At 39.5% G+C, this 23,737-nt stretch overlaps 2 protein-coding genes across 4 annotated transcripts in view; both read right to left on the bottom strand.

Moving 5' to 3' along the window:
• Positions 1 to 14,411, bottom strand: part of CCDC81 (coiled-coil domain containing 81) — a 34,857-nt gene extending 20,446 nt beyond the window's left edge. The window contains exons 1-7 of the mRNA XM_079789482.1: positions 14,195 to 14,411; positions 13,175 to 13,236; positions 11,755 to 11,908; positions 6,703 to 6,959; positions 4,325 to 4,404; positions 2,560 to 2,681; positions 464 to 587 (exon numbers count right to left, since the gene is read on the bottom strand). Coding sequence (XP_079645608.1) covers positions 464 to 587; positions 2,560 to 2,681; positions 4,325 to 4,404; positions 6,703 to 6,959; positions 11,755 to 11,908; positions 13,175 to 13,236; positions 14,195 to 14,273 — 878 coding nt within the window. The 5' untranslated portion in view covers positions 14,274 to 14,411. The remainder of the gene's footprint in view (positions 1 to 463; positions 588 to 2,559; positions 2,682 to 4,324; positions 4,405 to 6,702; positions 6,960 to 11,754; positions 11,909 to 13,174; positions 13,237 to 14,194) is intronic.
• A 4,823-nt stretch (positions 14,412 to 19,234) lies between these two features.
• Positions 19,235 to 23,737, bottom strand: part of HIKESHI (heat shock protein nuclear import factor hikeshi) — a 33,684-nt gene continuing 29,181 nt past the window's right edge. For 2 of the 3 annotated variants that reach the window (XM_079788725.1, XM_079788726.1), the window contains exons 3-4: positions 22,020 to 22,138; positions 19,235 to 19,500 (exon numbers count right to left, since the gene is read on the bottom strand). In XM_079788725.1, the coding sequence (XP_079644851.1) occupies positions 19,446 to 19,500; positions 22,020 to 22,138 (174 nt within the window). In that variant the 3' untranslated portion in view covers positions 19,235 to 19,445. The remainder of the gene's footprint in view (positions 19,501 to 22,019; positions 22,139 to 23,737) is intronic. The other variant, XM_079788724.1, reaches the window with a different exon arrangement.

Below are 23,737 nucleotides of genomic sequence, written 5' to 3'. Positions count from 1 at the left end.
GTCATAGCATTTTACCTACTGAATTTGTTGTTCTATGTATATCTGTCCTCCCCACTAGATCGTGAGCTCTGATTGTCCCTACTATCCCCGTCACCTAGTACATAAACTGGACTCAAGAATACTGGATGAAGGAATGAATGAACACTTATTTAAATTCCCTACATCAAGAAATTACTCAAAACTATATTTAGCCTGGTCAATGTGGCTCAGTGATTGAGCATAGACCCATGAACCAGGAGGTCGAACTATGACCTCCTGGTTCATGGGTCTATGCCTGAGTTGTGGCCTGGATCCCCAGTAGGGGGAGTGCAGGAGGCAGCTAATCAATGATTCTCTCTCATCGATATTTCTCTCTCTCTCCCCCTCTCCCTTCCTCTCTGAAATCAATAAACAAAACAAAAGACAATGAAAAAAAAACAATTATATTTAGTAAAGTGTAACAGAAAAAATACCAATGCATTACCTTTCAGAGCTCATATTCTTCTCCCTATCCCCACTCTGCTCAAATTTGTTTGGCAAGTTGAGGCCTTTCGCTTTGCCAGAGGAGAAAGCTTTTCTATCTGGACATTTCTTGGGTGATAAGATCTCTGTAGAATAAATGAAAGTGAGTGTCCTTTCAACTTTAAATAGGTTGTTTGTACTTAACACAGATTTGTAAACCCATAATTTTACCAGGGAAAATTTTCACACGAGATATATTGTCTTACCTTTAAATTATTGTCCCTGGTCCTAGTGTGGTTTAAAATACAGGGTGGGGCAAAAGTAGGTTTATAGTTGTAAGTGAAACAGAGTTTATTCTTGTATTATTATTATTAACTATTGTCTTATTTTCCATATGAACAACTGTAAACCTACTTTTTTCCCACCCTCTATATATTTTTGCTGTGCACTTATGTCATGCAAAGCAATACTGAGCATTTTAGAAAATACTAAGAGGCAAGACTTCACCTTTAAAGATCTTTCAATAGATAGTTGGAGAGAAAAAAGTAAGATACAAACAAAAGATATCAGAACTCCCATTTGTGGAGGTCTTACTACATACCAACAGTGCTCAGTGCTTTATATACATTGCATAAATAGCAACTCAGGACAACGATGCAAAATGTCTAAATCCCAAACAAGTCATGCAGTCTTTAAGGGTCTGAGATGGTCAGGGAAGAAAGAAGCTACTTTAGAATCCAGTGATGAGAGAATCCAGTGAAGAAGAAATGAGATATGAAAAGGGTGCTAAGAAGTAAGAAAGATTGGGATAGATGGTAGGAAAAGGAAGGACAGCCCGGCCAGCATGGCTCAGTGGTGGAGCGTCGACCTATGAAACAGGAGGTCGCAGTTTGATTCCCAGTCAGGGCACATGCCCGGGTTGCAAGCTCAATTCTGTGCAGAAGGCAGCTGATCAATGATTCTTTTTCATCATTGATGTTACTATCTCACTCTCACTCTCCTTTCCTCTCTGAAATCAATAAGAATATATTTTTTAAAAAAGAAAGAAAAGGAAGGACATTCAAGGCAGGAGGGAAAAAGTGAACAAATGCATGAGGTCAGGGAAGGAAGGGTAAGACATGTTAGAAGAACATGAATAGACAATTTTGCTCAAAGAAGGAATCTGTAGGGAGCAGTGACATATGAGGCTAAGGATATGAAACATGTGAATGTTAGACTAAAAGTCTATATGTAATCCCATAGGCCACATTACAAAACCAACATTTCCAAGCCAATGTTTACTGTTTGATATGTTTTATTTGGTCCAATCAGCCTTTTTTGTATCAATGTCAATTAGCTGTCAAAATTTAAAGTCAATCAATTTCAGGATCTCTGCTTCTCTTAAAATATCAGAAACTTTGATACCACTTGGCTCACATTTCCACAAATCAACAATCTGATAGAGGAACAGTCCTCTATAGTCTGGCAACCCCTGGGGATCCCTAGGACCATTTTGAAAAGTCTTTGAAGTTCTAGTTTCTTTCATATGCTTCAACCAAAACAACGTATCACAACAGATTAAATGAAGACCAAGATATAAGAATCCACTATCTTCTATAAGCCAGGTATCAAATATGTAAAATTACCATTTTTCATAAAAATGATTATTTATGCTAGCATGTCTCCCTATCATGTTATATCCATCTCACTTTATGCATGTGTGTTACCTGCCCAGACCCTGTAGGCATCTGAGTTGTTTTTTTCACTTTTTTTTTCCTGTATTGATTAAGGTATTACATATGTGTCCTTATCCCCCCATTGCCTCCCACTCCCACCCCCAACTCATGCCCTCACCCTCCTGGTGTCTATGTTCATTGGTTAGGCTTATAAGCATTCATACAAGTCATCTGAGTTTTGACCTCTTTAAGCAATGGGGAGCCCCCAGAGAGATCACAGTCTAAGTATCTAAGAGTCATAAAGGTAGTAAACTAAGATACAGATTCTAGGAATAGGTGTTTGAGAGAAGAATACAGTGATTATTCATGAATCTAACTTTATTTGTTTTGGGTAAAGGAGTTCTAAGCAATATGGGTGGGCTCATTAAGAAGTAAAGAGTGACAGATTATACCATTGGCGTACCTCTGACAACTTCTACTTTGTCTGTCCGGTCGTTTAACTTGTACTTCCTTGGTTTATGCTTCTCACCCTCTTCCACAATGGTCTCCATAGGTGGTTTGTTCTCCATCTCCTTGAACTCAATCCTAGGAACGAGCCAAGGTGTTTGTCCATCTGGACCTGAATAGGTGACTGTGTGAATTCTCAATTCTGAGAAGCAACCCAGCTAGCTTGCTGATTCTGTAATAAGCTCATGTCTCTCAAGAGGTGAGTGATTTTCTTTGCTGAGTACTAATTGACTCATACTCTTTGAGGCTAAGTCTGGGAGCTGACCAAAACCTTCCAATTCTATACTGAGGACTCAAAAGCTGCTCTTATAGAAAATGCTTTAAAGGCCTGAATTTAAGTTTTTATTTTGGTTTTAGTTTGAATTTGTCTTTTCCAGTTCTGTAACCAGATGCCATAGGGATGATACAGTAAAAGCTTGAAGGCAAGGGTTCAGAGCTTGGTAGGCAGAGTATGCCCAGAAATAACCATTATACCCCTTATTCTTTCTCCTCCCCACTTCTCCATCCTTTCCTCAGGCAAAACGGAGGGATTTGCAATGGCACAATGGGAGAAGGGATCTGTTCAGTTTATGTGTGTAGTTGTAGATTTTCTTTGGTCTCAGGTACAGAGTGTTGGATTAAAGTTTTGGGTGTTGGGGGTAGGAAACTTCCAGTAAAATCAAGGGCCAAACATCAAATAAATACAACACCTGCAATTGTTTTGAGTATTTGAGTCCTTGTGTCCATTTCTAGAATTTCTAATTTTCCTTGCCTCACTGCAATTATTTCCCTCCTGGAGAGTTTAAGCTAAAATATGTCCAACAGGACACCCAAACTTGCCTTCCAAAATATAACCAGAAAATATTTTGAATCCATTGATTGATTTTTAATGAGTAAGGCAACATGGCGCAATGGGAAGACCACTGGAACAGTCAGGAGCCATAGTTTTATTCCTGGCTTGGCCCCTAATTAGTTGTGTGGCCATCTCATCTGGAAGATGATGGGGTTGGACCAACTAATCTCTATGGCCTGTCCTGACCTTCACACTGATTTTGCTGAGTTGTGTGTCATACAGTCCTTCCAAGAGGAAGCTGTTCCAAACCAACACACAGAAGATGCCACAGACTCAACAAGTCATGAGAAAATAATATTATTGGAAGCTGGTTGTTATTCCCCAAACTTCCTCCACCTGAAATGCATAGTAGTTTATGGCGCAGACATTAAGAACATGATTAAGAGCACACAACGAGTGAGTGGTAGCCAAAATGGAAATAAAACCCAAGTCTCTTACTTATTCCAGTGTTCTCAATATTGCACCATGTTGCTACACTTGTTTAAAAAAATTAAAATTAGAGTGGAGGGGGTCAATGGGAAAAAAGGGGGCATCTGTAATACTTTCAATAATAAAGATAAATTTAAAAATTAAAATTATAATTTTGCACCTCTATAAAATGGATAAAATTATAATACATATATGAAATGGTTGTAGTGAAGATTAAATACATTAACATTTAGAAAGTGCTTAATAGTACCTGGAATCCAGTAAGGGCTTCATAGATGATGTATTATTCATTATCATCATTATTTTAATCAGTGTCAGCAGCAGCCACCAGTAACACTGGGGTAAGGCTATTACTAAAAGGAGCATGAGCTACAAAAGGTTGAGAAACACTGCCCAATTAGGTCAACACAGCAGCAAGGATTGCTGGTGCCTGGAGGAGCTTGTGGACCAAAACACTCACCTTGGAAATGCAAGCACATTGTTAGCCAGCTTCCTGAAGGACTCTCTGCTAGACAACACTGAGTCCACAGTGCCAGGTCTCTGCAAGACAGGGGCAGAGAGGGGTTACACCTGAGTTGTGGTCCAGGACATAGACAAAGCAAAGCTACATGTAGGGCATCTCAGAGACAAGGCTACTATGATCATCTTTATTGTTATTTTTATTTAGTACTCAAAGTCTAGAGCTTAAAATTCAATGAGGAAGGATCTCAGTTATCAAAACTGTCTCCCTGGGTAGTCACAGAACAATGTCACACAACAATCCCAATGACGCTGCCTTTTCTCAAACCACTTCCTCTTTGGAAATTGCCTTCGGAATTGACAGTTTCTTTGACCCATCTTTAAGAAGATAGCCGACTTATCGAAACTGTCAGGAAAATGAGCAAACTGATAAATTCACTCTTGAGCCAGGTAATTCTAAAATTAGGCTCTGGATTTTAAACGAAGGGTTTGGATTCAGGTGGACTCATATTCAAATCCCTACACTGCTAACCACTATGTAGCCTTTAGACCCCCGGTATCTGGGGATAATAATCGGATCTAATTTATAGGATTTTTATGGGCACTTTATGGAAGTGGCCAGCACATGGTAGGCACACAAGAAACAGCAGCTATTATAATTATCAGTACATTATAAAATCATCACATTACATATACTAATATAGACTAATATTTGCCATTATTCTCTTTGGATTAATGATATAGCTCACAAAAGGCTCCAAAGGGAATTCCCAGGAAAAGGTTTTAAAGATGTTTTGAGCAAAAGCAGCATCCCTGACCTGAAGTAAGTAGTAGACAGCTGCTTCCCAGGGAATTGTGGGCAGGAGAGCACTCAGGTTAAGCAATGGGACATTTGGGGGAGGGGAGGGGGAGTCAATCACTCTTGCCACTTTACAGCAATTTCCCAAAGTGTGTTTTAGAGATGTTAACAAGTATTGGATTAAGTTAAAGTTCCATGATTAAATACGTTCAGGCAGGTCAAGTAGCTTCTTTCCGGCCAGACTTCTCAGCTCCTTCACCGTGCTCTGTCCTTGAGGGTGATACAGGCAGCAGTTCCCCATCGGCAGTGGCCTCCAAACCCTTTTCTCAGACAACGTCTCTCAGGACTAGTTCTTTTAGAAAATGTCCCTTAAAAATCATGTCTTAGCGTGCAGCAGGCCAATTACAACATTATCCTCCCTTTGGAAACATCTCTCAAAACTACAAAGTTCTGCAGAATCCCTGAAGGGCCAAGATGGGCCAGTGCTTTGGCCTTGCTTCTAATTTTGCAGACCGTGCCTTGTGTTTTTATGGAAAAGAGAGGGTTACCGCTGCATGTGTTTCCACTTTCCACTCACAGGCCCAGCATCCCTCTTAACAACCCTGTATGGAAGCCAGATTGTGGAAGACACTGAAGACACTTAATGCACAGTGCCATCATCTAAATCCACACCCCAGAGCTCCAGGAGAGGAGAAAATAGAGGGTAGATTTAGACCATATTGATAGCCTTTCATTTTATAGATTTTTCATTTAAAAGTCAGGCTTTTGCTCTAGAGGGACACAGGACTTCATAACATTTGCGATCATCCAATTCATTCACACCAACTATATTAGTTCACAGAGGTGCCCCTAAAGCACACTAAGTATTCAGTGAGTCCTGCAGAATGACTCTTTCATTGCCTCCTTAAACTCTATGTACAACTGTCCATGAAGGCCACACCAGCTATTTCATGGTGAACAATGGTCACCATAGTGAATAGCCATCAACTAAAAAAATTTCTTCTACAACATGGCAAATTAAAAACTAAAGGTCCACCTCCATGACTTGATTAGATTTTGTTGTAGACTTTTATGTAGACTTTTTTGTTGTAGAATAGTATAAGCAGAAAAATAAAAATAAAAAAAAAGAGTGATTAGAAAGTCTGGACCTGAATTACAGTTCTACCACTTATCAGCACCCCAGGCTTCCCAAGCAACCTCTTTGAGCTCCCATTTTTCTCATTTGTAAAATCAGATGATGATCATGCTGGTTTTATAACATTTTGAGATGCAAATAAAATAATACATGTGAAAGAACTTTATAAGCTATAAGGAACTATAAAGCATTCAGAAGTATAAGAGTTTCTATTACTACCTATATTTTTCAGATGGTATGGACTCAATACTTGGTTTAAAGTTCTTTTGCCCTTCTAACCTTTTGGTCAACGTTATCATCTTAAATAAGCACTGTTTTGCACTTGAGGTAACTGCCTTTTAAAATATGTCAGCCTGAATTTTACTTAATAATGACACACTTACAGATGATTCAGAACTATGGGGAGAGGGGGTGGGCGGTTAGGAGAAGGAAAACATTAATTTACATTTGCTAGGGCTTTTGCCAAAGCCCCGCTTCCATCCACTTTACAAAGGAAGTCCTTCAAAAATCTCATCTTCACTCCACCGTCTTTGATCACGAGGATTCCGATTCCTTTGAATGTAAACTCCACATTCTGTTTCATTGAAATGGATCGTGATAAAAAAAGCAATGTCTCCTTCACACATCCTTCCACTGTATCCCTATTAAATGAACCCTCCAAAGATATCATGACAAAATTAAGTGGAACAACTGGGATGTCACCTAGAAGAGAAAAAGACAGTCGGGGTCGGGGAAGGGAAGTGGAAATTACAACAAGGACATATCACATACACTTACATATAACCATCTGATTCTCAATACTCAAAAATAGAATTGTCACTAGGAAGCCTTTAGTTGTACCCAATGTAACATTATTCCTACAACTAACAACTGGTTATTAATAGATATTAGACAGTACAGTTTCCCTAAAAATATAGTGTGGGTTTTGTGTGTATGTGTGTGTGTGTGTGTGTGTGTGTGTGTTTCCTCTCAAAATAAAAACAATTAGCTTTCTAAATAATACTCCAGACACGATTTAGATTTCCTCTTAGAGACATAGTAATAAATGCTTCTCTTCATTAGAAAGTTTCTGAATTTTTCAGCCCCCTTATCTTTTAGAACACGCTGCAGCAATATTTCTCTCTCCTCCATTCATCATTTAATTTTTAAATAATTGTAAATATCAACAAACATGAAGCATTTTGAAAGATAGTCATCTTCACTAGAAGTGACCTTTCAAATGAAATTGGGTCTTATCAGAGGATAACTTGAAGAAAGCTTTTCCTCTCTAATGAGTCCCACAAATGACACTGCAAAGGAATATGACTATACCTAGCTGGAAGGAAGAGCAGGGTCCATTCAACTAGAACAGATATAGAGTTATGCAAGGCCCACAAGTCAGAAAAGGGGTAAATAGCAATGATCAACACGATAAACAAAAGAGGTCCACTGATAAAGGAATGGGATGACATTAGCTCTCGCCGGTGTGACTCAGTTGGTTGAGTGTTATCCTGTGCACCGAAAGGTCACTGACCAGTTCAATTCTTGGTCAGGGCACATGTCCAGGTTTTAGGCTCAATACTTGGCCGGAGTGCATGCATAGGAGGCAGCCGATCGATGTTTCTCTCTCACATCAATGTTTCTCTCACACCTCTCCCTTCCCCCCTCTCTAAAATCAATTAGAAAAACGTATTTTAAAAAGAAGATGACATTCTAAACAATCATTCAGCAAGCATTATCCCAATACTGCTAGATAATGATTAACAAGCTTCCCTAGCCCAGCCAGTGTGGCTCAGTGGTTGAGCATCGACCTATGAACCAGGAGGTCACGATTCGATTCCCAGTCAGGGCACATGCCCAGGTCGTGGGCTCAATTCCCAGTAGGGGACATGCAGGAGGCAGCCCACTGATGTTTCACTCTCATCATTGATGTTTCTATCTTTCTCTCCCTCTCCCTTCCTCTCTAAAATCAATAAAAATATGTATTTTTTAAAAAGCTTCCCTATATTAGCCCACTGTCTCCTGCACAATGTAATGGTAATTCTATACCATCTCCCGCCATTTCATTTTTAAAAATAAATTTATTAAAAGAGGAAGCTATATTGCCTGCCTTTAGATTCCCCCCTCCCATTTACCCAGTGCCTCTCTGCAATCAATCCTCTGGTGGACTTGTCTCAGTAAGGGCACTATCATCTCATGATGAACAAGCCAATGGATACACTGCAGATCTTATTGTCATGACCTCTCTGTAACGTCTGTTAACCAAGCCCTCTCTTCTCTAGTATCCATGGTGCCATTCTTGATTCTCCAGTTTCCTCTTTCTGGGTCTTCTTTGCTGGCTTTTTTCCTCTTCTATTTCTTATAAGATGGTGGTTTATTTACTTTACAGGATTTTGTCCTTTGCTATCTCCTCTTCCTTATATTCTCTCCTGGGTAAACTTATCCAAATGTTGATCTCTAGTCTCCACCCCTCTCCTCAACTCTGGAATAATTTCTACCTAAATATCCCTACAAAAATCTCAATTTCAACATGTCCAAAAGCAAACTCATTGTTATACTTGCCACCACGATCTGCCTTTTCTCCTTCATTCCCTATGACAGTTAATGGCATGAATATTAATCTATTCTCCAAGAAATCTGAGTCATCCTAAATACCTTCCTTCCTCTTACTACCCAATACTCCAATTGGTAACCAAATCCCATCAGCTCTATACCTGAAATATCTCGTGAATAGATTCCCTCATCTTCCCCTTGACTGCCAATGCCTTCACTCAGGCTTTTACCATATTTTACCAAACTATTAATTAAAAGGTCCATCTTCTTAAACTAACAACTGGACCAGTACAGAAAATCCCCTGCTCAAACACTTTCAATGGCTCCTCCGTGCCTACAGGATGAATTCCAAAGTCCTTATCACACCATTTAAGGCCCCTCACAATTTGAACCCTAGCAACCACATTTGTTTTACCTCCCTCCACTTGCCTCCACAGTCATTTGCCCTGGTCACACAGGCACCCTTAACAGGATTCACTTTTCCCCTTATTCTTGAATTTTCCATACTGTTCCTGAAATATCTTCCACAGCTTCTCTACCAGTAAAGTCCTGTCATCCTTTAAGACCTCCCTCACATGTCATCTTCCTAAACCTCCCCAAGCAGAGTTAGCCAATCCTAGCATCAATCCAGTTCTGATCAACGCTGCTCTGGTAGCACTTACTAGTAACTATTTTGCATCATTTGCTTATATATCCATCTCCAATGCTAGATTCTGAGCTACCCAAAGCACTGACCATGTATTAATCATCCTTAAGAATCAATAACGTTTTATTAGAAACCCAGTTAATTAATGATAAAGAATCATAACCCAAAAGATAAACTGTGGACAGAATTGTTCTTGTGAACTAATTCAGTCATATATATTTAATTTTGAAATTTCCTCAACCTTGTGAAAATAATTTTAGACCTAAACTGCTTTTGTGGACTGCATTACAAGATAAGACAGAAAATAAACTCCAATTCTAAGACACAGATGTTTGTGGGGGAGGGGGGGACTTTATTTTTATTTTCACTCTGTAGGCTTCTGATGAATTAGGATATTTCTTCTGTCATAAAACTGTAGGTAAAAATGGCTGAAAAGTCCGTCAAACATCATACTGAATATGTGCATAATGAATTCTAAGTATAGTTTGTATTTTTTCAATATATAATTTTTTGGTGGAAAGTTACTCTGAAATTTTTCAGGAAACAACATAAAGGTAAGTTTCAGTGTTTCACATGCTGACATTGCAGGTAGACTGTCTCTCTTCATCTATGTATGAGTCTGATGCAGAGGGGATGATAAGAAAGGTCAAAAGTAATAGAGCCAGAAATCAGGGAGGAGACCCCCAAAGGTCTCTAAGTAACCAGGGCCAGTGTCACAAAACTCACCCCCTGAAGCTGGCATGTAAACGTTATGGGACAGGCATCATGTCTGTCTTGTTTACCACTAATCTCAAGCACCTGGAACCAGGCCTGACACGTAGTTGGCCCTCAGTAAATATTAGCAGAAGGAAGAAAGAATGGAAGGAAGGGAGAATGGAAGAAAGGGGGGAAGGAAGGAAGGAAGGAAGGAAGGAAGGAAGGAAGGAAGGAAGGAAGGAAGGAAGGAAAGAAGGAAGGAAGGAAGGAAGGGAGGGAGGATAGAGAGAGGGAGGGAAGAAGGAAAGGAGGGAGGGAGAGAAAGAGGGAGGGAGGGAGGAAGGAAAGGAGGGAGAGAGGGTGGGAGGGAGGGACAAAAGGAGGGAGGGAGGGAGGGAGGGAGGGAGGGAGGGAGGGAGGGAGGGAGGGAGGGAGGGAGGGAGGGAGGGAGGGAGGAAGGGAAGACTTTAGAGTGTAAGAAGTATACAAGGTATCCATTAACTCTTTTTTTTTTCCAGATGATGTTGAGAGTATGTTTATTAAAGTTGGGGACAGTGAAACAAAGGGCTTAAGGTAGAAGAAGCAACAGGAGAGAGACTAGCTGGTGCTCTGCTCTGACTCTCTAGACATGTTAAAGAAGTGAGCCAAGGCAGGGCTGCTGTTTGTTGGCTCACTGGGAAGCGAAGGTCACAGTGAGAGAAGTGAGCCCAGGAGACTGCTGGCTCACTGGCAAGTCAGAGAAAAGGGGGCCTTAAAGACAGGCTCAGGGGTTAGCCTGGGACAAGGTGCCACTGCACATTGCTCCCCTGGTTGCAAGTCTTGTGGGGACGCTTAGAGTTTAGGAGAGAAAAGTAAAGATGCACATCTGAGAGAGGAGAGAGGCACCGGCATACTCCAGAAAGAGCCCACTATATTAACTCTTTATGGAATTAATATCCTCCTAACTTTTAAATTTTAATAATTTTGATTATGTATATGATAGACACAATTACTGATCTTTTCACAACCTATACTGACTGTAATTCTCCCAATCAGAGACCCTACCTAACTTTCTCTACTTTATAACCACCTAGAATTTCTTAGGGTCTGAAATATGAATAAAGTCTGTACAGTACTAATGTGGCTTTTATAAAAACTTCCTTTGATGTCACTTGAGGTATTCTCAAGCTTGCCTCTTAAGCTACTTGAGGTTTAAAAGGGCCTGCAGGCCCTAGCCAGTGTTGCTCAGTGGCTAGAGCGTTGGCCCACGGACTGAAAGGTCCCGGGTTCAATTCCAGTCAAGGGCATGTGCCTCAGTTGCAGGCTCCATCCAGCCTTGGTCTGGGGCACATGCAGGAGGCAACCAATTGATGTGTCTCCCTCACATTGATGTTTCTCTCTCTGTGTCTCTTCCCCTCCCTTCCACTCTCCATAAAAATCAATGGAAAAATATCCTCAGTGAGAATTAATAAAAAAAATAAAAGAGCCTGCAGGAAGAATGGAAATTATGTTTCTACCTTAGCCCCTCCCTCTGCCAAAAGTACCATGTGAAAAGTGAACCCCAACTGACCACATTTTTGCCCTATTATTTTCATCCCCAGGCTAGTCACCCTCTGGAAAATCTTAAATATTAACTATATTTACCAGGAGTATATACTTTGTTTTGTTTTAGTCCATGGAGCTGTATTAACTTCTCCGCCATGATAAATACGGGCCTCTCAAACAGAATAAACTTGTTTCCCAAATCAAGTTTTTGTCTCATGAAAGTGAAAGTTCCAAGTCCTGGAATCTGAACCCCCTGAAAGGAAAAAGAAGGAAAAAAACTAGCAACAATTTACTGAAGGAGTGAAGAAATACAACCTATAGTATTGTTGTTTAAAAAATGAAGAGAATTAACCTTAGCCTTTAAAAATTCAATGATCCTACAATCCTTTACAGCTACAGCATTTTTTGACTCTATGTTTTTAAATAAGTTTAGTATAAAATGTAATATATCAATCCATGATGCCTTTCTGATATCAGATCCCTCAACTCCTTATCATTCAGAGGCTGTGGGGACTAAGAAAACTTGCATGGGTGCTACAACTACTCTTAATCTATATCTAAGATTATTCTTGTCCTAAACTGTGGGAGATTTTAAATTTTAATCATTTGTCATTGGAAGGAGAGAATTGAAGGGATCCTGAGAATTTCTGCTTTCCCATTCCTTCTTTGAACTGTTATATCCCTTACTTAAAATCAGACAACCCACTGCCGAAGGCTTATGGTGCAGTGTGGCAACCTCGGGTTCTTAAACTAGGTCTCTGTCTCTCTGGAAATATCATACATCGAGGTTTACAAACTCAGGGGCCAAGAAAGGATGCGAGTGAGTGAGTGAAGTTACGCAGTCAGAGAATGTGGTGGACAGACAGAGCATGCCCCATCGAAAGGGGAAAGCCCATAGCCAGCTCCAGCCAACTGTCACACTCAGCAACGAAAAACCGGTATTGTTAAATCTGATTTTTTGAGAGAGAAAAATCCAAAATTTTATATAAACTCTCCCAATTGTAAGTGGCGATGGCTACTTCAAATTATTAGACCAAGCAAAATTAGGTTGAAGGATGAATTCAGCCCAATGACTGTCACATAGGGTATAAAAATTCCACAGCCTTGTAGCTCCCTCCAAACTCCCCAAATATCTGTCAGGAAGAAATAGTCCAGCCCTGAGAAAAGTTTCTCATTTTTAGCAAGTTGAGTCCAGGCCCTGTCTTCTCATATTTCAATTAAAATCCAATCCCTACAAGGAGGAAAGACATGAAGCATTATTATATCCTTCTAGATCTAAGCCAGGAACTATCGGATCATAGATAAGCAGAATTCATTTCGTTGCTCTCCACACACACAGGCTGACCAGTGATACACTGTGTATCCTAGAAGAGCAGAACTTGCAAATATTCACAAGTCCCAAGTGTGAGCATCATAAAACCACAGGACCCAAAGTTAAACTTGGTGGCTCTAAAGTCTGCTATCCTGCTCCCAGCAAAATTACATGGGACTAAGGTGGAAAGATTCTTTGGACTCCTACCTTGTGTACGGATAGCTGCCGTTCCACAAATTCTGATACATGACCCCAAATGGTAGAGACATCTATAATTCAAAAGAAACCAAAAATAATTTATTTAAGTACCCATGTGTTAGTACCCTAGTGCTAATAAAAATGTAAATATCAAATGCAGATCAAATAGCTGTGATTCCCAATTAACTTAGAATTAACAAAAAATAAGGTTATTCCCCAAATTTAATTTTCCAAGGTAACTAACCCTCTAAAGTTCCAAAAATGTAATTAGAAATATAATAACAAACTTTTAAAGAAAATCTTTCTAGAATGAAGGGAACTCTGTCACACATTTCTATTGATGTGATAAAATTAACCAAGTACAATCTACCCTTTTCGTATTGACCCATTCAACAAACAATTGAGTGTCGACTCTGTGCCATCTGATTCATGTGAACATTCATTCTTATACCATTTTGTAACAGGAATAGAGCCAAGGGCCTCTGCCCTGGCCAGGAAGCTCAGTTGGCTAGAGCGTTGTCCCGATATGTCAAGATGCCACCTTCAATCTGCATCGTGGATACACAGTATACTACAATCCTTTATTTCCTTTATTCTTCCCATTCTGTTGTTTTTCCCACTCCTCTCCACCCCCATAGACAAAAGAAGTCTACTGCCAGCTTCTAAGAACTAAGGTCTTTCACCCAGTCCCAACTGTACACTAAATTAAAAATATCATGACAAGCCCTGACTGGTTTGGCTCGGTGGATAGAACGTCAGCTAACACTTATTGAGCATTTACTTTACCCTAGTCCTGGAGCTAAGCTCTGTATAGACATTATCTTGTTCAAACAAAAGCCTTAACTGGCCCCTGTCTTTTATTAAGCCAGTCAGTACAATTGTCTTTGGGTATCCAGCCTGAGCCTGATATGCCAAGGTGGTTGCCAAGGTGACATGACCACTTCAGGGGATAGAGAAGGAGGTTTTCCACTTGGCCCCCAACAAGCAGATAAAGATTCAGCCCCAGGGCCCCCACCTCAAGTCGCTTACCCTCCTGGCTCAGCAAGGGCAGTGTGGGCAACACGTTCTTGCCCACGCCCTGCAGGCAAGGGAAGATGGTGTCCAACATCTCCACTCCTCAGTTGGCTCTTGCTGGATCTTCAACCGGTCTTTTGTCTTCCTTCTGGAACTTCTACAAAAGTGATTTTCCCACCCGCCAGTCCTCTCTCCCCAGACCTTTGGATAATCCTTAAATATACAAATTACCAAATATTGAAATTTTTCTCTCTTAAATGTCTTTCCTCGCTGTCCCTCCCTCTGCCCTGGCTCTTTCTGAGCGGCTTCCACCGCAGGAAAACCAGAGCGGAAAAGCACCAGAATGAGCGCGCGCCAATCCTAGCTAGCACTCCGCACCACTGAGAGGCTCAGTGGGAATGAGCCTCAGGTGGGGAGTGGGCCAACCTTGGGGAGGGAGGGGCGCGTTGCTAGGATGCAACAAAGGGTCGCTCCATTGCTAGGGCCTTGGCCCCGCCCCCTGAGATGAGCCCCGGGTTGTCCCTGTGATTTCAGGAGCTCCAGATAGCGAGGTTGGTTTGGGAATGTATTTTAACGCTGTTTCCTTCCCCTCTTACCCTGGGCAGCAAAGAGACTTGGTCCTTTTTGCAATCACCTTATACAAATCAGGGAATACCTTTTGCCCCAGTGATGGACATTTGAATCTCTGGATGTTTGAGGGTTTAAGTTTGAGATGGAATTTGTTTCCCATTTTTGTTTTTTCCTGGGCTCCCCTCCTAGGAAAAGGAGTGCTGGAGGATTGAGGAGGGAGTTGACTTTTTTAGTCATTTGACTTCAAATTCTAAACAGTTTGTGCACTCAAAACCGTATTTTGAATACAATACCAAGTAGCAGGAATACAGTATCTCATATATGGTCATAATAAAAGGGGCAAGTGCCCACTGTGTAAATTATAGAGTAACATATATGCTTTAAATGGGTATTAACATCAACAATTAAAAATAAGTTCCCTGACTTTATAAAAGATCACCTTCAATTAAAATACTGGCATACGAACAGAATAAATTATTACTGAGCAATATGAACAAAAACCATGTTCCAGAGCCTGGTGCAGTGGAAAGGTCAGTGGGCTGCATGTCTGCAGACCTTCCCGCCTCCATGAATTCCTAGCTGTGTAGTCACCAACTTAAAGAATTAGAACGAGCCCTAGCTGGTTTGGCTCAGTGGATAGAGCATCAGCCTGAGGACTGAAGGGTCCTGGGTTCGATTCCACTCAAGGGCATATGCCTGGGTTGCAGCCCAATCCCCAGTAGGGGGTATGGAAGAGGCAGCCAATTGTTGATTCTCATCATTGATGTTTCTCTCTCTCTCTCTCCCTCTCCCTTTCTCTTTGAAATCAATAAAAATATATTTTTAAAAAATTAGAACGAGAACATCAAGAAAAGCCCAGAATAAGTAGAAGGAAAGAAATAAAGATTAGAGCAGAAATAAATGACAGAGAGACTAAAAAGTCAATAAAAAAAAAATCAATGAAACCAAGAAATGGTTCTTTGAAAAGATAAACAAGATTGATGAACTTTTAGCCAAACTCATCAAGAAACAAAGAAAGAGGACCCAAATAAATAAAATCAGAAACGAAAGTGGTAAAGTAACAACTGACACCACAGAAATACAAAGGATTGTAAGAAAATAATACGAACAACTATATGCCAACAAGCTGGACAATGTGGATGAAATGGACAATTCCTAAAAAAATACAATCTCCCAAAACTGAATCAGAAAACCTAAACAGGCCAATAACGACTGAGGAAATAGAAGCAGTAATCACAAAATTCCCAGCAAACAAAAGCCCTGGTCTGGATGGCTTCACAGGCAAGTTAGTCAAAGAACTAACACCTATACTCCTCAAACTATTCCCAAAAACCCAAGAGGAAGGAACACTTCCAAGCTCTTTGTATGAGGCCAGCATTATCCTAATTCCAAAACCAGATAAAGACACTACAAAGAGAATTACAGGCCAACATCCCTGATGAACATAGATGCTAAAATCCTCAACAAAATATTAGCAAATCGCATTTAGCAATATATGAAAATGATCATACACCATGACCAAGTGGGATTTATTACAGGGATGTAAGGCTGGTATAACATTTGCAAATCAATAAACATAATACATCACATAAACAAATTAAAAGACAAAAATCACATGATCATATCAATAGATGCAGAAAAAGCATTCAACAAAATCCAACACCCATTTTTGATAAAAACTCTCAGCAAAGTGGGAATAGAGGGAGCGTATCTCAACATACAAAGGCCATATATGACAAACCTAGAACAAGCATCATACTCAATGGGCAAAAACTAAAACCATTTCCCCTAAGAACTGGAACAAGACAAGGATGCCCGCTTTCACCATTCTTATTCAACACTAGGAGCCCAGCGCGTGAAATCGCACAGCCCTGCCCACCCACTGCCACCCTGCCTTGACACCTGAACCTCTCTAGGCAGAGTTCCTTCAAGCCCCACCCAGTCCCTCAAGTAGCCTCAGGTTGGTCCCGCCTTCTCTGGCACCTCCCTGCTTCCGCCCCATCTCCGGAGCAATGTGGCAGCTCCGCCCCATCATGTCGCAGGAGGAGAGTATGGAAGCCTCCCGCCTGCTGCACTGTGTTCCTTTCCCGGGCAGGTGGGCGGTGCGAGTGGTGGGTGGCAAAGGACTGGTGAGGGGGGCGCTATAGGCTATCACCCCAGCTCTCCCCAGCACGGGATGATCCTGCCTCCTCGGGCGCCTTCCTGCTTCCGCCCCATCTCTAGAGCAACACCCTGCCATGCTTGTGCAGGCAGCCTCCTGCGATCAGTCATTTCGTGTTATGGCATCCTGACCATTAGCATATTAGCTCTTTATTATGATAGTACTGGAAGTCCTAGCCATAACAATCAGATAAGAAGAAGAAATAAAGGCATACAAATTAGAAAGGAGGAAGTAAAACTCTCGTTATTTGCAGATGACATCATATTGTACACAGAAAACTCTAAAGACTCCACCAAAAAACCACTACATTTAATAAATGACTTTGGCAACATAGCAGGATACAAAATAAACACCCCCAAAATTGATGATTTTTTAATATACCAATAATTAATTCTCAAAAAGAAAAACTAAACAATCCAATTTACCAGTGCAACAAAAAAATTAAGATACTTAGGAATAAACTTAACCAATGAGGTAAAAGACTTGTACTCGGAAAACTACAGGACAAAAGAGATAGAGGAAGAAATAAACAAGTGGAAGAATATACTGTGTTCCTGGATTGGTAGAATTAACATCATTAAAATGTCCATACTACCCAAGGTAATCTACAGATTCAATGTAATCCCTATTAAAATACCAACAGCATATTTACAGATCTAGAACAAATACTCCAAAATTTTATATGGACTTAAAAAAGACCCCCAAGAGCTGCAACAATCTTGAGAGAAAAGAACAAAGTTGGAGGAATCACGATACCAGATATCAAGTTATACTACAAAGCCACCATAATCAAAACAGCCTGGCACTGAGAAAAGAACAGGCATAAAGATCAATGGAACAGAACACAGACCCCAGAAATTGACCCAAGCCATTATGCCCAAGTAATATTTGACAAAGGAGGCAAGAGCATACAATGAATCAAGACAGTCTCTTCAATAAATGGTGCTGGGAAAATTGGACAGATATATGCAAAAAAAAAAAATGAAACTAGACTACCAACTTACACCATACACAAGAATAAACTCAGAATAGATAAAAGACCTAAATGTAAGTCAGGAAACAATAAAAATCCTAAAAGAAACCACAGGCAGCAAAATCTCAGACATGTCTCATAGCAATATGTTTACAGATACATCTCCTAGGGCAAAGGAAACTAAGGAGAAAATAAACAAATGGGACTACATCAAAACAAAAAGCTTCTACACAGCAAAAGAAACCATCAACAAAATGAAAAGGGAGCCCACTGTATGGGAGAACGTATTTGGTAATGATACATCTGATAAAGGGTTAATATCCAACATATATAAGGAACTCATACAACTTAACAAAAGGAAGACCAATTGGTGGCTCAATTACAAAATGGACAAAGGACCTAAATAGACACTTCTCCAAAGGGGACATACAGATGATCATTATGCAAAAATGCTCAAAGTCACTGATCATCAAAGAGATGCAAATTAAAACAACAATGAGGTATCACCTCACACCTGTCAGAATGGCTATCATCAACAAATCAACAAATGACAAGTGCTGGCGAGGATGTGGAGAAAAGGGAACCCTAGTACACTGCTGGTGGGAATGCAGATTGGTGCAGCCACTGTGGAAAACAGTATGGAGTTTCCTCAAAAGTTAAATATGGAACTGCCATTTGACACAGTGATCCCACTTCTAAGAATATATCCTAAGAAACCCAAAACACCAATCAAAAAAATGTATGCACCCCTATGTTCTAGCAGCACAATTTACAATAGCTAAGATCTAGAAACAGGCCAAGTGCCCATCAGTTCATGGGTGGATAAAAAAGCTGTGGTGCATTTGTATCATAGAATACTATTCAGCAGTAAGAAGAATCTTTTACCCTTTGAGACAGCATGGAGGGAACTGGAAGAGTATTATACTAAGCAAAATAAGGCAGTCAGAGAAAGACAAACATCACATTATCGCACTCATATGTGGAATCTAATGAACAAAATAAATCCAGAGACATAGAAGCATGGAACAGACTGTGGAATCTCAGAGGGAAGGTGGGGGAGGATGGGTGGATTGCAAGTGATCAACCAAAGAACTTGTATGCATATATGCATAACCCATGGACACAGAAAAGAGGATGGTAAGGCCTGGGGTGGGGGTGGGCTAGAAGGGGTCAATGGGTGGGGAGAGGTGGACATATGTAATACTTTCAACAATAAAGATTTTTTTTTAAATAAAAGATTATCAATGCAATGACATCTGGCATACTATGGTTGTGAATATGCTTTATTTTTAAGTAAAAAAACAAAAAAAAAATGAATCATAGCCAAAACAAAATGTTTTGTCTCTGAATATTTTAAACTTAAGGAGAAAAGTCATTGAGGAACATATTTTCATTTTTCAATGTTTTTAATTTTTTATAAAGATTTTAATTAAGCTTCATCGTCACTGAACAGTTTTTAAACTTAGGTTTCATGATCCTTTTGATTTCATGCTTTTAAATGGAGTAATTTATATTCAAAACAGGACAAATTCCAGAATCAATTAAAAATTATTTTATTCAAATTATGTTTTCCAAAAGAGAGGGTTCTGTGCTAGTCGTCTTTGAAAGTTTTCATACCTACAAAAGAAAAGACATATTTACAAGAAAATTAAAATAGAATTTTTCATAATTTGCCAAATGATATAAAAAAACAATTTTACATGTCATTTCTAGAAAGCTAAGATAAAATACCAAAAAGTTAATCTGAAAGTTTAACTATTACTTTATAAAATGATAGCAACCAGCTGTAGCTGGTTTGGCTCAGTGGATAGAGCATCAGACTGCGGACTGAAGGGTCCCAGGTTCGAATGCGGTCAAGGGCACATGCCCGGGTTGTAGGCTCCATCCCCAGTTGGGGGCGTGCACGAGGCAGCTGATCAATGATTTTCTCTCATCACTGATGTTTCTCTCTCTCTCTCTCTCTCCTCTCCCTTCCTCTCTGAAATAAAAATATATATATATTTTAAAAAAGCCGAAACCGGTTTGGCTCAGTGGATAGAGCATCAGCCTTCGGACTGAAAGGTCCCAGGTTCGATTCCGGTCAAGGGCACGTACGTTGGTTGCGGGCACATCCCCAGTAGGGGGCGTGCAGGAGGCAGCTGATTGATGTTTCTCTATCATCGATGTTTCTCTCTATCTCTCTCCCTTCCTCTCTGTAAAAAAATCAATAAAAAAATAAAAAAGCAGCCAAAACCGGTTTGGCTCAATGGATAGAGCGTCGGTCTGTGGACTGAAAGGTCACAGGTTCGATTCCGGTCAAGGGCATGTACATTGGCTGCGGGCACATCCCTGGAAGGGGGTGTGCAGGAGGCAGCTGGTCGATGATTCTCTCTCATCGATGTTTCTAGCTCTCTATCCCTCTCCCTTCCTCTCTGTAAAAAAAAAATCAATAAAATATATTTAAAAAAAAAAATTTAATTTCAAAAAAAATAAATAAATAAAAAAAATAAAAAAGCAACGATAGCAACCATAGTGATTTTAACCTTTTGCACTTGGATGTCGAGATTAAAATTACTCTTTGAATGTATCAATAATTTGAAATATAAAAAAAATCCAAATAAATAAGTTTGTATGAAAAGAAACTCCAGTTTTTTATTCTACTGTCGCGCTTTGTAAAATCTGGGGTATTTAAAAAATTAAATCCCGAGTAGAATAAAGGAATTGAGAAAAAAGCAAGCGAGTGCAAAGGGTTAAGTATAAATGGCTGGTGTGGTTCAGTTAGTTGAGCATTATCCCATGCACCAAAATATTTCCAGTTCAATTACCAGTCAGGGCACATGCCCGGGTTGGTGGCTCAATCCCCAGAAGGGAACATACAGGAGGCAGCTGATCACTGGTGCTCTCTCATCAATGTTTCTCTTTCTCCCCCTTCCTCTCTCTAAAATCAATTAAAAAAAACATTTAAGTACAATTGGCTTATATTAAAGAGCACAAATCATAATGAATTTTATTGTTTTTCTTCTGTAAATCTGAGAGTGAGAAGGGACCTAAGAGGGGAAAACAATCAAATCTAACTCTTCTTTCCTCATTTCACAAATAGGCAGATGAAAGTAATTTTTTCAAGATCATATAGCTGCATTATAACAAAGTTCAAATCTAACACATTTCAGTGCTATCCATGCTACTATGCTACCACTTCTCAGTAAATTCTCCCTAGGCATTCCCCCACTCCTGGAATATTCAAAATGAAAAAAAAAAGAAAAAAAACACCAGGAAACAGAAAAAACATAGCAAAGTTGAGGAAATGTATTTATTAATCATTCATGTACAGGATGCAGTATAAACCACCCTGATACCTCATACATACATATTTACTTTAGGTCACGACTTTCTAAACTTATAAAAAGTTTTGCTTGGTATTCAAGCCTCATATATAGTACTTATAATTCAAAATATTTAAAAAACTACACTCCTTAATTGTGGTTTCTAAAACACAAGCAATTGTATTTTCCTGTCTTTATCAATTTAAAATGGATACTATCTACACTAATAAAAGAGAAACATGCAAATTGACCATCCCTCCGCCATGCCCACCAGCCAATCGGGAGCGAGTATGCAAATTAACCCAATAAAGCTGGCAGTTAATTTGCATATGCAGACATGGAGCCAAGACTGAAGACAGTGTAGAAGGAAGCCAAGCACTGCAGAAGGGAGTGAAGTGGCAAGAAGGAAGCGAGGCAGCAGAGAAGGGAGGGAGAGAGGAAGCTGAGAAGGGAGGGAGCGAGGCAGCGGAGATGGGAGGGAGCGAGGCAGCAGAGACAGGAGGGAGAGAGGCAGTGGAAAAGAGGTGGGCTTCACTCCATTCTCTGCTTTGCTCAGGCTGCAGGAAGCCCTATTCTTGCAGGAATAGGCCTGAGGAAGCCCTATTCTTGCAGGAATCTTCTTGCAATGGGCCTCTAGTATAAGAATATTTAGGGTAAGAACCATTCCTAATCTGAACTCTATAGTACATACTTTGAAATGGTATGCAAATGTTCATGTATGATGTCCACAACAAAAGAATATGTTTAAATGTCAAAGAAGAAATACATTCACAGGCAAAAAATATATATGGATACCAAAATCCTTAATATTAGCGGTAAGAAAATGCCCCATACCATTTCAGAACCACATTTGCTGGAATGAACATTTCTGATGGACTTGGTGTCATCTGGGCCTGAGAGATAGCAAATGATGAAGCGAAATTGTAGAAGTTGTCCAACATTTTTTGTGTGAACTGAAAAGTTAATAATGAATAGATTAGTCTGTTTTACTAAATACTCCATTTAGACCTTAGTATTTTAAACTTAAAATGTTCCATATTATCTCATTTTTAAGGACTGAGTTCTAAGTCTAATGCTGAAAGTTAAGGGGGTCATAAAATGACATTATGGCATAAAATCAAAACAACCTGCCTTCAGTACTTTCTTTATATCTCAAAGAATTCATATTTTAAATATTTTATGTTCCTAACATTCATTGGGAGGGTAGGGGGAGAAAAATGTTTTTCCTTCAAAATATCTTCTTTTATTTCTACCTCTATATCAACTATGCTCATCTCCTCAAATTGATATAACCCTCCTCAAAGCAACTTATTTTTTCATATAAAGCAGTACCATGTCTAAGAAGTCTTTTTCTTGCCAGAAAGATAAAACTTAAATATAGTAGCTGGTTACTTGTCATCAACTGTAAAGGAGAGAAAGGTAACACTACCAGTAGTCGGCAAACTTATTTGTCAACAGAGCCAAATATCAACAGTACAACGACTGAAATTTCTTTTGAGAGCCAAATTTTTTAAACTGAAACTATATAGGTAGGTACATTGTTATTAACTTAATTAGGGTACTACTAAGCTGGCCTTTGCTAAAAACTCAAGGGGCCAAAGAGCCGCATGTGGCTTGCGAGCCGCAGTTTGCCAACCACTGCACTATACCATTTCCTCTATTTCCTGGCCTGTTTTTTCTCATTGACCCTCAAATGGGCAACACCACTAACATCCTTCACGCTTGGGTTTAAGCACTAAGTGCCAAAGTAAATGAACTACAAAAGATAACACTACCTTCAATTCACTCAAAAATAATTTTCCCAACATCACTTTCTCAGAAACACAAAACTAGCCAATAAGGCTCCTGCTGTCTCTTTTCTACATAAGAGGAAATATCTCATTAGGGTTTTTGTATGTTTAATAATGTCAAGGTAATTTAATCCAAGAGAATCTACCATTAGGGTACTTGAACTAATATCAGAGCCCAGTGAGATCACTAAAAGATCGGTATAGGCAGCGGGTGAAGAAGAATCAACAGCAACCCTTCACATTAGCAAAAAAAAATGTTTAATGTTAACATTTAAAAAGATCCAATTCACAATAGAATCAGTCTTTATAATACCTAGAAAAAAAAGGTTAAACAAGTTGATAATAAGACTTGTGAAAAATATTCCAAGACTCTTAAAAAAATAAAAAGGATCTATACACCATGTTCAGTGGAAAGATAAAACATGTTCATAGATGGGAAGATAATATAATAATGGCAGCAATTCTCCCCAAATTAAGCCTATAAATCCAGTGTTATTTCCAAATAAATTCCAACAATATTTTTCATGGAACTCAACAAGATGATATTAAAATTATTATTGTGAAGATTATCCAAGCCTATTTTGATGATTAGAAGGGACTTGACCTACCAAACAATAAAACTTTTACTGGCAAAGAGACAGGCGAATAAACTAATTGGAATAAAAGAGAGAGCCTAGAAGCAAACCTAAACATATGTGACTATGTGATATATAACAAAGATGCTATTACTTAGAATTTAAAAAATAATTGGACTAGCCATTT

This window comes from Cnephaeus nilssonii (genome assembly GCF_951640355.1).
Source record: "Cnephaeus nilssonii genome assembly, chromosome: 13".
NCBI lineage: Eukaryota > Metazoa > Chordata > Mammalia > Chiroptera > Vespertilionidae > Cnephaeus > Cnephaeus nilssonii.
Note: the sequence above shows the minus strand (reverse complement) of the source record. Positions and strands in the feature narration are given on the sequence as shown.